Genomic DNA, 13,049 nt, shown 5'->3' with positions numbered 1-13,049 from the left:
TAAGAATTTGTACAGATTGTACAAAGTACAACTTCCCTTTAGTGAAATGGTCTACATTGATGTGTTCTCCCCAAAGAGTAATTTTTTTTTTTTTTTTTTTGCACAGTAAAGCAATTGAGAAAGCTTTTTATAATAGACTCTATAAGGAATTCAGTTTCGGTAGATTCCTCCTTTCAGAGAGAGAATTTTTGAGAACAAACTTTGTCTTACATTTGGGCAATATTTAGACCTTTACTTTTATTTTCTCAAAGAAATTGATTTTGAAAGAAATAGCCAAAATTTATCACCTGTTGTCTTCTGTATAAATACTATTAAAACTCAAAGAATTAAAGCTTTTTATCAAATGGACTTAAGATTTCTGGTTTTGTTTTTACTAAATAGCTGGTTGCCATCCACCCTAACTAGTCATTTTTCAACTGTATGACTGTGAAATATCTGTACATCAAATTTTTATTTTATTTTCATTTGGTTGAAAAATGATTGCTAGATCCACTGTCAGACCAAGATTTGTAAAGGGATTGTCAGTGTTTAGTATTGGTTCTGTCACTGTTTATGGAAGCAAGTCTGCTAAATACATTCCACACTTATAAGTTCCTGTCTACCTCATTTTAAAAATTTCTATGTGGGGCTGGCCTGGTGGCGTAGCAGTTAAGTTTGCGCGCTCCACTTTGGCGGCCTGGGATTCGCCAGTTTGGATCCTGGGCATGGACGTACGCACAGCTCATCAAGCCATGCTGAGGCAGCGTCCCACATACAGCAACTAGAAGGCTGTACAACTATGACATACAACTATCTACTGGGGCTTTGGGGAGAAAAAAGGAAAAAAAAAAGGAGAAAGATTGGCAACAGATGTTAGCTCAGGGCCACTCTTCCTAAAAAAAAAAAAAAATTCTATGGCTGGAGAAGCCAGTGCAAACACAAGGATATTTTAGTTTGGTTTACCTATGCTATTTACACTTGTACAACTTTGTAGGTCATTTGTAAAACTCTTTTTAAAATATGGTTTTTTGTGCTCTAAACTACCTGTTAGCAGCAAGTCATCTATTGTCATTTTCAATTATCGTGGAACCTCAAGATTCTTGGAGATTTCAGAGGCTTTCCATTTTGACAAGGTAGCAGATCCGAGAACAAAGGATAAAACCAACCATGAGCCAAACAATAGAAACTGACTTGTTAACTTTGAAATACAACACTGAATTTATTTGTGGGGAAAGTTTTCCACTAAATAAAATTAAGTTTGGTTGTCAACTAATACACACTCCTTTAGATACTTTTAATTTTGTACTAATGATTGCTGATTGTTGTGATAAAGTTGAAATACTAAACAAAAAATGAAATTTATGAATTCATAATTATATGGAGATTGGTCAGATAACACAGTGTGTGTGTGTGTGTGTGTGTGTGTGTGTGTGTGTGTGTGTGAAAATAGCTCATCCTTCATCTTGATAGGAACCAATCGTAAATAGACACAAAAACTCAGCTGAAGTGTGTTAGATTTTTTCTTAGTGGGTTTGTAGGTTAGTTATTTAGCAGGCAAAGTTGAATTGGAGAAAATGGATTGGAACCATGATCCATAATGGATTTCCCATCCTTTCCTTTCTGAATTGAATTTACCTCCCCAGTCACATGCAGGGCAGCTGGAGAATTCTAGGCTTTTTCTTCAGGGATGTGAAGCCTTTACAGCTGAAGTTCATATATGGCAACTGAGAAGGTAAGAATGTAATTTTAGGCTAATTTGAAATACAGAGCCAAGATAGTATGTGTTTTGTGAGGAAGACTGCAGAGGTGAAGTGCCGTTCTCAGCACACCATATCAAGGATACACACTATCAACATGATTTATCACTGTTGTTAGCCTTGATTACACTTGTGGCTGAGGTAGTGTTTGTCAGGTTTCTCCACGGTAGAGTTACTTTGTTTCTTCTTTCCATACTGTGCTATTGGGAAGCAAGTCACTAAGCATAGCCTACACTTAGGGAGCAGGGAGTTATGCTCCATCCCTTCTTGAGACGGGAGTATCATCTAAAGTATTTGGAATACTTCTATATGGGAATTTGTATCTTCCCCATTTAATTTTTTATATTAGTATGTACTCATTGATATTTATTTTGTACTTTGGGTTATAATCCAATAACATGTTATTTAGGTTGTTATTCCAGCTTTGATCATTGAGAGCTCTTTCAGTTGGCTGTTGTGTCTGTTCCCCAATTTTTTATTATTGATCAGTGGGGTTACATCAAGCTTAGGATCCACCAAGGTTATAGCCTGTTTCCCTGGGGATGGGGAGGAAAAGAGAAGATCAGCACATTCAGGGCAGTCTTGATAACAATAGCTGGTGCATTGGTACAAGTGGTGATATTTCAGCTTTTGTCTTAGAAAGCTCTCAAGTGGATTAAAACAATCCCCTATAAGTCAACTGCAAGAACCATGTTGCCTCCCAGGAAAAATAGTTTCCAGTTTTATTTTTTCTCAAATTGTGCTCAGATACATTGTTTAATATAGCTTACCAAAGATTATTTCTTTTATATATGCCAGTTTTTAATTATTTCTATGATTCCGTAGGATTAATTTAAGCTCCATATCTACAAAATTACAAAACACACACAAGCATTCCTACAATAATCATTCCCAGGATAATTAAAGTCCTTGAATCTATTACATGATGTAGTCTAGATCCACATTATCACGTTAAGCCACAGACTTTCACAGTATCTTAGTGGTTCTGGGCATGGAGGTTAGATGGAAAAAATATATGGACAAATTGATAAAATATTTTGGGTTTCAAGCCAGTTACCTAAAGCCTATGACCACTGAATTTTTTCTCAATGGAACTCAAATGAACCAAAATTTCCTTCCAGAATTTAAATGATACTTTTACCATATTGGGAGTAAAAATTATTTACGCATATTGCCTCCTACTTCAGAGAGTGCAATTTGAAACATTGCAGTTTCCTTGCAAAATCTATAAATGTTTTGTGATGTCACACCCCAGTCACAAGAATTTATTTGATATTCCCTTTTCTCCTAGTGTTCATACCACATGGTTAACATCTCTTACTTTCTATTTCCTTTAAGAGTTGTAGTCCTTGCCCCTTCCCCTCCCAGCGCAAAATTAATTCTTCCTCTGGTGACGTAGTCTTCACTTTCTCTTGGGATCAGGGAACATCCCACGTGTAAGCAAATAAATCTCACAGCCTTGGAAGAAATTTCTTCTCCAATATTTTCCCCTACTAAATTGTTGACAGAAATTCTTATTTTATGGTCAAGGTGTAAATGTGAATCAGGGAAGAAAATGTTTCCTTTCAAACATTCGCATATATTTAGCAAAAATGATGAGTCATGCAGGCTCATGTACTTGGACTGTCTGTGTACTCTCGCCTAGTTCTGACACATCTAAACCATTCCTTCTGTAGGATATAACCTCTCTTTTTGGCTTATTTCTTTCAAATATATGGATTTACTTTTTTTACAATAAATGTAATAAGTGGTGATGATGTAAAATTTTGAAAATATGAAAAAGATGAGGGTAAAAAAAGCCACTCTAATCTCGCCCTAACTACTACTAATCTTTTCCTTCTCTTATTTGTGTTTTACATAGTTGTGAACATATTATACATAAATTTACATCTTGTGTTTATTTTTCTCTTATTACACAGAAGGAATTTCCCATGTTATAAAACTTTCCCAATCTGCTTTTATTGGCTGTACAATATCACAGTGATTATATACACCATCTTTTACTTAATCTTTTTTATTACTTAATGATATTTGAGATAAAAGAATTTAAAAATACAGATCGAGTGTACAAAAAAAGTAGTTTTGAAACATTCTGAATACAACCTGGAGCAGATATTTAAATTGCTTTATTTATATAAAATAAGAAAAGCTAATGTGTTTATATATTTTTCATCAACTAAAATTATGTAATCATTTTACAAAACCTATAGATTTTCTTTTAAATGTGACCACTTAAAATGTATATTTAATATTATTCTAATAGGGGCTACCAGAGTAAGAAAGATAAACTTTCTTTTTTAGAAAGACGTTAACATTTTAAATAAATTAGTCCCCACAAAAGCATGAATTATATACTTAAAATCTTTTACTCCTTTTGGAAATTGGATACTTTATCCTTTAAGAGATTTAAGTATTAGGTGTTTGGCTTGAGTTCAGCAGTTAGATTTTCTTTAAAATTTTACTAGCAAACTAATCTTTACATATTGTTAAAATTATGTGGGCACTTGTTATGTCATTTGCCTGTGCCAAAGGCCATGCCCTTCCCATCATTACCAGTAAGTTTGTATAATGGCGAGAATCATCCTTGTCTTGCTCGTCAGTCAGTGTATCTCCACCACCTAGGACAGTGCCTGCCACATATTGGCAGCCGATAAATACAAGTTAAAATAATGATTGCTTTTCTCTGCCAATATTTCCAAAGACTATAAAATAACTCCTTGAAGAATATGGAAAATTGGAATGGAGAAATCATGTCTGGACCGTAAGAGTTCTGCAGAGGCCTGTGTAGTGAAAGCACAGAGAAATTATTTTTTATTCCTTTATTATTATTTATTATTTTAAGGAGCCATTACTATTTTAAATGACTTGTAAATGAATAGTAAGATATGTATTACAATAGCTACTTTACTTATTGCCATGTTAAGGCCAGAAATGCTGGTATTGTCAGTTGTGCTTTGCTCTTAGATTTGAGTCTAGAAAAACTACATTTATCCAAAAATAATATGTCCCTATGTAATACATAGGTCAGTCACACTTTTCTGCACCCCGATTATGAGGCTATCTTGGGTATTCAGAACCTCCTTTGTGTTTCAGGTATACAAAATATAATTTTAGGTGTTGAAACAGTTGTAGCATTTTTGTATGTGTAGGATGTGTCCATCCAGATGTAAGTGACTTTATTTAATTGATAAGGAATATAAAAATAAGGGAATTTTATTTAGTTGAATCAAAAGGGAAATATCTAATACAAGAATAAATGCAGGAGAACAAGATGATTAAGAACTTGGGATTTGGAGATAAATAAAACTGCATTCTTATCCCAAATATACCGTGTATTAACCATGGGACCCTAGGCAAGTTGTTTAACCACTCTAAACCTTAGTTTCCTCAACTATGAAATAGGAAAAGTTGTAGTGCCTATTCTATTGTTGTGATGATTAAATGAGATATTGTGTGCTAACCACTTGTGGGACACTTATTTGACATAGTAAAAACAAAGTAAAATGTTTACTGTTTGTATTCTATCAAAGAGGCTACCCACTTTGATAGTATGAAAGCAACCTATTAAAACAGGAGTAAGTGGAAAATTTGAATTTTAAGTGTCTAGAACAATACTTTTTGCTACTCATTTAGTAATATGAAGGAATCCAGAAATCTTCACTGGCTTGTTCATAACTTTCTTTGCACCTCTAGATTTCACGTGTGCACAAGATGGAGAGAGTGAGGCAGAGTTTTTACCTGATGACTTTGAAGAAAAAACAGAAAGAGAAAAGAAACATGCCAATTTCACTTTGTGCAACGTGTGTAACATTCAGCTGAATTCGGCCACTCAAGCACAAATCCACTACAATGGCAAATCACATCAAAAGAGATTAAAACAACTCAGCAATGGGATGCTGAAAAATGACAATGGTAAGTTTTTCTAAAAGTGTGTTCTCAATTTTACATCATCAACTTAGGTTATTTGTGTACCTGTAGATGTGAAGATAAAAGAATGGGCTAATCTCTATTTTTAAAAGCAAGACAAAACATGAAACAAAATCTTTATCAGCACCGTACATTAAAATAAATAATTTCTCACAGCTTTTTGGATGGAAAAGTTAAATTTTGTTTGTTGTATATACCTGACTGTATTAGAATTGTGATTTTGATGCTATAATTTGAAAAAGTTGACGTTAGAATTCCTTGATGTCTGCCTTTAATATAGTTTTTTGGAAACGAACGTATTTTTACATTTCATACAAAAAAATATTTTTTGTTTGTTTTTTGCATGTTAGGGGTTTCAGTTAGTAAGATTGCAATTGATTTGGAAAAAATACATATCTTTTCAAGTAGGTGTTTTAACCAATAAAATATGATGAATTAGTACAGACAAATTGTTTAAATTTGCTAATGGGAATTAATGATTTGTTTAATCACTTTAGACTACTTTTTTAAAATGTATGTTGAATTTAGAAGTAAATAGATTTTAAAAATAGCACAAAAGTACTTTTGGAAACAAATGGAAATTTATTAGAAAAACCGTGGAAAAGTGAGGGAGAAGAGGGTAGACTCTTGCAGTAGTGACTTTGGAAGCAACTATAAAGAGTTACAATGTTGTTTTCTGGTTGTATGTTTCATGTTTGATAAATAAGATACATTTTATCTAAATTTTAATGACGTTTAAAAATGAGATTGAATTTTTATCTGTCCTAATATTTGACATCATGGAGATTTTTTAATGTAATTTTGTGGTTTGCTTCAAGGCCACCAAATAATGAGAAGAAAAAAACAGTACGTTTTTTTAAATGGAAATTCTTTCCAGCTTGCTTTGTGCTTTTTCATATGAATGAGCTGGAATACTCTAATAGAAAAGACTCTGTATTTCTCTTTATATTGTATGGCAAATAGTTAATCATGGATGTTGCTGGTCAAAGAGATGTAAAAAACAAAAAGAGTCACCAAAAAGTAATTGAGAACCACTAAATTCTATAGGCAAAAGATGAACTAGTAAGGCAAATGTACTTATCAAGTTATGTTTAAAAATATATATTTCAGTCTCTATTTTGAACTGCTTAACGCAAATCTATTCCTTATCATAGACAGTTAGGTAAAATCATCCTAGGCACAGTATGACTCAATTTCAAGTTGCTTTTCTTTGTGTTGGTGGTAATGGTGTCCGCTTTGGTGTTTTTACTTCACCTACCTTGATATTTACAAATCTCCTTTGGGGAAGTAATAAATGATATCATAGAAAAAGACTGGGACAAAAGACGTGCCTGGCTTGGAGACTCAAATCAGAGCTAGTCCCAGACAAAATTTAGAATGGTCAAAGAATTTCCAGTCACAATAATAGAAATGAGTTTTCTCAAATTGAATATTTTAAAATAATTATATCAATGCTCTTATTATGGGCTAGCATTGTACTAAAGGCTTTATGTACATTTTCTTATTTAATTTTTCCTCATAACCAGAGAGATATTGCCATTATCTTCCTCTTACAGATGTAGAAATCAAGGATAACATGGATTGCATAGTGTGCTGACGGTCACACAACTATTAAATGGTCAAACTAGCAATCAAGCTCAGGTCTTATTCCTTTAAATACCTGCACTACTAAAGTCTACTGTCTTCCCACAATGAAGTCTGTAGAAACTGTGCCTTTCTTTATTTAAAGAAAGATATCATTTTAAGGGAACATAAAAAAATAAAATTCTATCATATGAATTGATCAGCAATGCATTGATCAATATGGTGTTTAACAAAATTTTATTGCTACATTTTCTACTTGTATTATTGTTTCCCAAGGCTTTTTTTGTTCAGGTTCATCATGTTAGTAAAAGTCATTAAAAAAAACTATGAATTAAGGGAAGTACTTGGCTTAGGTCATATTAGTTTGGCCTGAAATTATATGTCAGAGGAGCCTTCACCTTTAACTACAGGTGGATCTAACTGCAGGCAATTAATCTCACAATTTAGTTAGTACTTTACATTACTATAGAAACATATTATTTCTTTTGTATATCCCCTATCTCCTTTCTCTGAAAACATACCTTTTCGGGCCTGTCGGGAATAAAAAGGGAGCCCAATTCCAAATTTTAGACACCTAATAATGGTCATTCCTTTACCTACACAGAGATCAAGTTAAAAATGAGAATTCCCAAGAATGGATGTTATAAATTCTTGGTCGAGAATTATCACTTTTAGTTTATTTAGAGGAAGATATGGGAGTTGTTTTATTCTTCTCCTTGAATAGGCACACTTGCAAAAATGACTGCTTGAACTTCTTCCATCTTCATAAAATCCTCACCTCAATTTAGATTTCAAATGGGAAATAAAGTAGTGCCAAGAAAAAAATATGGGGGCCAGCCCAGTGGCGTAGCGATTAAGTTTGCACGCTCCACTTCAGTGGCCCGGGTTCACTGGTTCGGATCCTGGGTGTGGACCTACTCACTGCTCATCAAGCCATGCTGAGGCAGCGTCCCACATAGAAGAGCTACAACTCTACAACTATGATATGCAACTATGTACTGGGGCTTTGGGGAGAAGATTGGCAACAGATGTTAGCACAGGGCCAATGTTCCTCAAAAAAAAAAAAAAAAAGTTTACTTGAATTGCAGCCTGAACTGCATCTTTAAAAAAAAAAAAAAGAAAAGAAATATGGCAATAGAGATGTTTACCTGAATTCATCCAACCCTGTACATAATTTATTTTTAAGGGTTCAAATAAAATAAATAATAGATACAGAACTAAGTTTTTATTATTCATTCAGGATTATCTAAATGGAAAAAAATATCATTTCTATCTTGAATGATTGTAGAACATTGTATAATTGCATGCCTAGAGGCGTATCCTAATATACACTACAAAGAGCAAGAATGAACAGGAGAGACAATCACTGTATCTGAAATATGGTTTCTGTATTTCTGAGCAAAATCTGGCATTTCTCATGTCATCTCTCTTATTAGAGAAAATGTTCTGAAGCTCACAGTGAAAAAATATATCGTGTGTGCTAGTTAATTAGGAGGCCATTGTTCCCACATGTAAGACATAACTTCAATTCCTGACAGTGCTGCACTCCCTGCAGAAGTAAAGTTGTGTAGAACACATGCTCACCCCCTGAGTGCATGCTGGCCTGAGCCCCCCAGGTCCCTCCTGCAGAGGTGGGAGTGTTGCCTGCTGAGTTCTCCCCAGGCATTGCCCTCAGCCAAAGCAGCTCCCTCTCCTGAATTTTCTTCCTCCTTGAGGGCAGCCCGCAGGAAGTCCCAGCTCCTTGCCTCAAAAGTGAGTGAACATCTCCAACAGGCCATTCCAGCTTCAGATTTCCAGATGCCACTGTTGCAATTGTGTCACAGTCCAACCTCACCCTCTACCCTGTCCTGTTTCCCTCGTGCCTCACACGTATAGATCCCTAGTCCACCACTCGCCCACAAAATCTTCATCTCAGAGTCTGCTTCCTGGGAAGCCATCTAAGCTACCACCAGTGATTTCTATATCTTAATAAGTAATATGTATAATGTGTTTCATTATGCAAAAGCAACAAAATTTAATACTTTCCCCCATATTTACTTTCCATTTGATGTCTGTGAGTTAAGATTTATCATCACAAATGGAAAAGGAATGAAAAGTGAACTAGTATTTATTGTTCCAGGTACTTTATACACATCATCTATTGAACCCCAGCCAACAATTCTGCAAAGCAAGTGTTATTACTTCTGTTTTACAAATAAGATAGCCAAAAATCAAAGGGAATAGAGACTTGCCAAATAACTCTGTTTGTCCATAAAGTTGCCCATGTCTACATTATCAGCAACATACTAATCTCCCTGGTAAACTTAAATTCTACTGTCAACAAAATTATGGCATACATTTGGGTATTTTCTCATGTTATTGACTTTATGTCATTTTTTAAAGCACTTAACTTACATTATTACAACAAAGCTGATGTTTTCTTCAATTATCTTCACCAAATCTGCTGAAATATTTTGTGCAGACTAAATAGAGCCATGTAAACAGGTTATTTTGTAACATATTACTGTATGTTCTCTCATTTCAGAAATACAATTATTTTTATGTTAGTACACTTTTTGACGATGAGGTGAGATACAGCAGTGGCAGAAAGGTATTCTATAATTAAAAGTTGTTTAAATGTGTAGACTTTATCATATTCCAGAGATTCCATGCTTCACTTTCTCGTGAAAACTATAAACCAAAGAAATTCCAGTATAAACTGCATAGCTTATTAATTTCCTTTTTGGAAAAGGTCTCTGATTTTTATATTTATGAGGAAATTAAGTTTTGCAAATAACGATTATTTTCTGATGATAAAAATAATATTGTCCCATCTGGGCTGTACACAAATGTACAAAAATAAAATAAAAATCACCAAGAATCCTACAAAAGTAATTACTTCTAAACTTTTTGTCAGGATTCTCCCAGGTATGCAAATAAATATGAGTCAGCAGTATTATATGTATGGTATTGCATTCACTATAACATAATAGTGTTTGCAGATCATCACCTTTTTATGAATGCATATTTTAAAATTACCCTAAAGAAATTAATAATGGAGTTGAGAGTTCTGGCTAAATGTTTAGATTTTGCTCACATTCGTCATTTTGCATTCCAACTATGTGATATATTCTACAGTGGAAAAACTTTAACATTATAATGAAGTATCGTAAGGGTTTTATCAAAAACAGAAATTTGAAGATTAGAATAAAAATGCTTCTTTGATTCATAGGAGCATTTTGAAATATATTACAAAGTGTACAACTTTCAGGATGTTAAAGTTTTATGGTCAACTAATTTAACTCAATTTCATGTGCTCATCAAAGTTAAGCTGTTGTTAATGCTTGCTGAAAGATTGAGTAATAAGCTGACATATTGTGGCAGCTTTATTTTATTCACACTATCTTTGTCATATTTGAGTTATTTTATTAAGCCTGCTTTTCTATGTTTATTGGGCTGAAACTGCTATCAAATAATTCAGTTTTATCTGACAGTATTCTGGAGTCTTTTGGTGTGCATTGTTTTGTAGCACAAAAATCCAGAATATTGTCGTCCTTATCTATCCTCTTAGCGTCAAATTTTCTTTTATTTAACACCAAAGCTAAATAAAATTTTACTTTCTAGTTCTCACTGGTCCATTTTCTTTCCTCTTTCCATCGATTGTCCCAGATGAGGTTTAAAGTGTTAGTATATTTTAAATTTACAAGATGTTCCTTCTTCTGCAACAGTGATAGTTAAAACAAAATAGCTTCATAGAATTTTCTGGTACCTCAAGGCTTTATTTTTATATATAAATTCTTCATTTATATATAAATTCATCTCATCTTTAGTCCCCAAGGACAGTTTGTGCTTTTGTAGAATGTCAGTAGACTAATTAGAACTTGCCAGTATATTTGTGCATTCGTAGTGATCCTTTTGGGGATCATTTTATATAATAATGATAACTGCTTTTCTAAGAATACCTTATCCATATTGTATATGACATATTTCAACGTGGCAATAAAGAATAATGGCTTGTTCATACTTCTTTCTTATCGACCATATCAGCCAAGGGGAGGCAATGAAAAAATGCTGATATTGAATTTCCCAACATTATGTAATAAGACATTTTGTTCTTGTTTGAATGATCTAAGTTTCTTTTTTGTCACTGAAGGATAAAAATATGGGAGAAAATGACAAATGCTCATTTTACCATGTTCAAATTTTGAGCAGGTTTGTGGCTTTGCTTTTCAACTTTTTTCTCCCTAAAGAGAAAACACATTGACCATTTCAAAAGGGATAGAGTTCTAGCCACCAGCTACTTGCTTCACCTGGACTTAATATTAATTCCATTGAAGGACATCATCTTTTTCAACACAGAGATTTATTTATCCAATCTGTGTCCTTAAGAAACCCCTCTTTACTGAGATAATGGTGAGGTTTTACAATCTGAGACGGATAATTCAGTCTGACCCATCTGGAGACCACCCTGGTAGGCTACTGTACCCAAGAAGTATACTCTAGTTCTTCATAACCATTGTTATCCATGAAAAATTAGATGAAATAACCATTAAGGGAAGCCTTAAGAGAAAAAAAAAAAAAGTGAATTAAGTGCATTTCATTTAGTTTGACAGTGGAATTTATTTGGGATAGAAGAGATTTCCATTTGTGATTCTCTGTGTGTATATGTGCGTATGTGTTTGGGGAATTTGAAGAATTGCAGGAATTGGGAGCTTATTGCAGTGGTAGTATAAACGGAGAGTGCAGAATAACTTGGGCATCTGAACCTCAATTCTGTTTAGCACAGGTGGAACTACCTCTTGTTTCCTCACCTTTTGCCTCTTTCAGTCACTAACCACCTCCAGCAGCAACATCTTCCAGGCTAGTGTTTCTCTACCCTCCAATCTTAGGAAAATAATCACTTTTCTACTTTTTAGGTTTGAAAGTACAAGTTTTTTTTCACTTTTATTCTGTTTCTTCTATGTTTCCCCTAAAAGTAGTTTGCCCATGATAACAGAGCTAGTTGGTAATAGAAGTGAGATTCTTTTATTTTTGTTGAATTTAATTCATATACAATATTATATTAGCTTCAGGTGTAAAACATTAAAAACATTATAATATTTTTATACATTACGAAATCATCACCACAATAAATTGGGTTACCACCTGTCACCATACAAAGCTTTTACAATATTATTGACTATATTCCCTATGCCGTACATCACATCCCCACAACTTATTTATTTTATAACTAGCAGTTTGTACCTCTTAATCCCCTTCACATATTTTGTCCATCCTCCCACCCCCTCCCAAGGTGGGATTTTGTTATGTATGAATTTTCCTTTCCTGAACAAGTTATTTTGCATTTGGAGGCCAGCCCTATTTAAATTGGCTTCCCAATTTCTATAGCTTCACCCCAAGGATGGGACGCCTCATCTTTTTGTGCTTGTTTCTCAAAAATACTAAGTGATGGTGTGAGCATGTATGTGTTTTTAAGATGGTATCATAGGTTAATTCATTAAATAGACTTTTAAAATATTAATTTTAAATCTTTAAATAAGAGATAAGAAAGTAATTTTCAAAAGTAGTAGCCCAGATACGTGTATTTACTATCCTTGTTTCCAAAATTGCAATGATGTGACACAAGAAATTGAGAACAAAAGTAAATAAGTCCATAGCAACAGTGCACATTGCAAAGAGTAAAATAGGAATTTCTGGAAGATATAAAGGAAATGGGATGAAAATGAGGTAAAACACTGAATCTAAACACAAGTAAGAAAATCCAAAGGTGGAAAAATGGGCTCTATAACTTAGGTTTCTAATAAAACTTCAGAATAGCTCTAA

General features: G+C 33.7%; 1 protein-coding gene across 2 annotated transcripts in view; it reads left to right on the top strand.

The window, feature by feature from the left end:
* ZNF385D (zinc finger protein 385D) overlaps positions 1-13,049 on the top strand; it is an 817,460-nt gene that overhangs the window by 191,041 nt on the left and 613,370 nt on the right. For both annotated transcript variants that reach the window (XM_087430608.1, XM_087430607.1), the window contains exon 2: positions 5,430-5,648. In XM_087430608.1, the coding sequence (XP_087286734.1) occupies positions 5,430-5,648 (219 nt within the window). The remainder of the gene's footprint in view (positions 1-5,429; positions 5,649-13,049) is intronic.

This window comes from Ceratotherium simum, chromosome 5 (genome assembly GCF_057802395.1).
Source record: "Ceratotherium simum simum isolate JZ-2026a chromosome 5, ASM5780239v1, whole genome shotgun sequence".
Classification (NCBI taxonomy): Eukaryota; Metazoa; Chordata; class Mammalia; order Perissodactyla; family Rhinocerotidae; genus Ceratotherium; species Ceratotherium simum.
The sequence above is the reverse complement of the archived record's forward strand: the minus strand, read 5'-3'. Positions and strand labels throughout refer to the sequence as shown.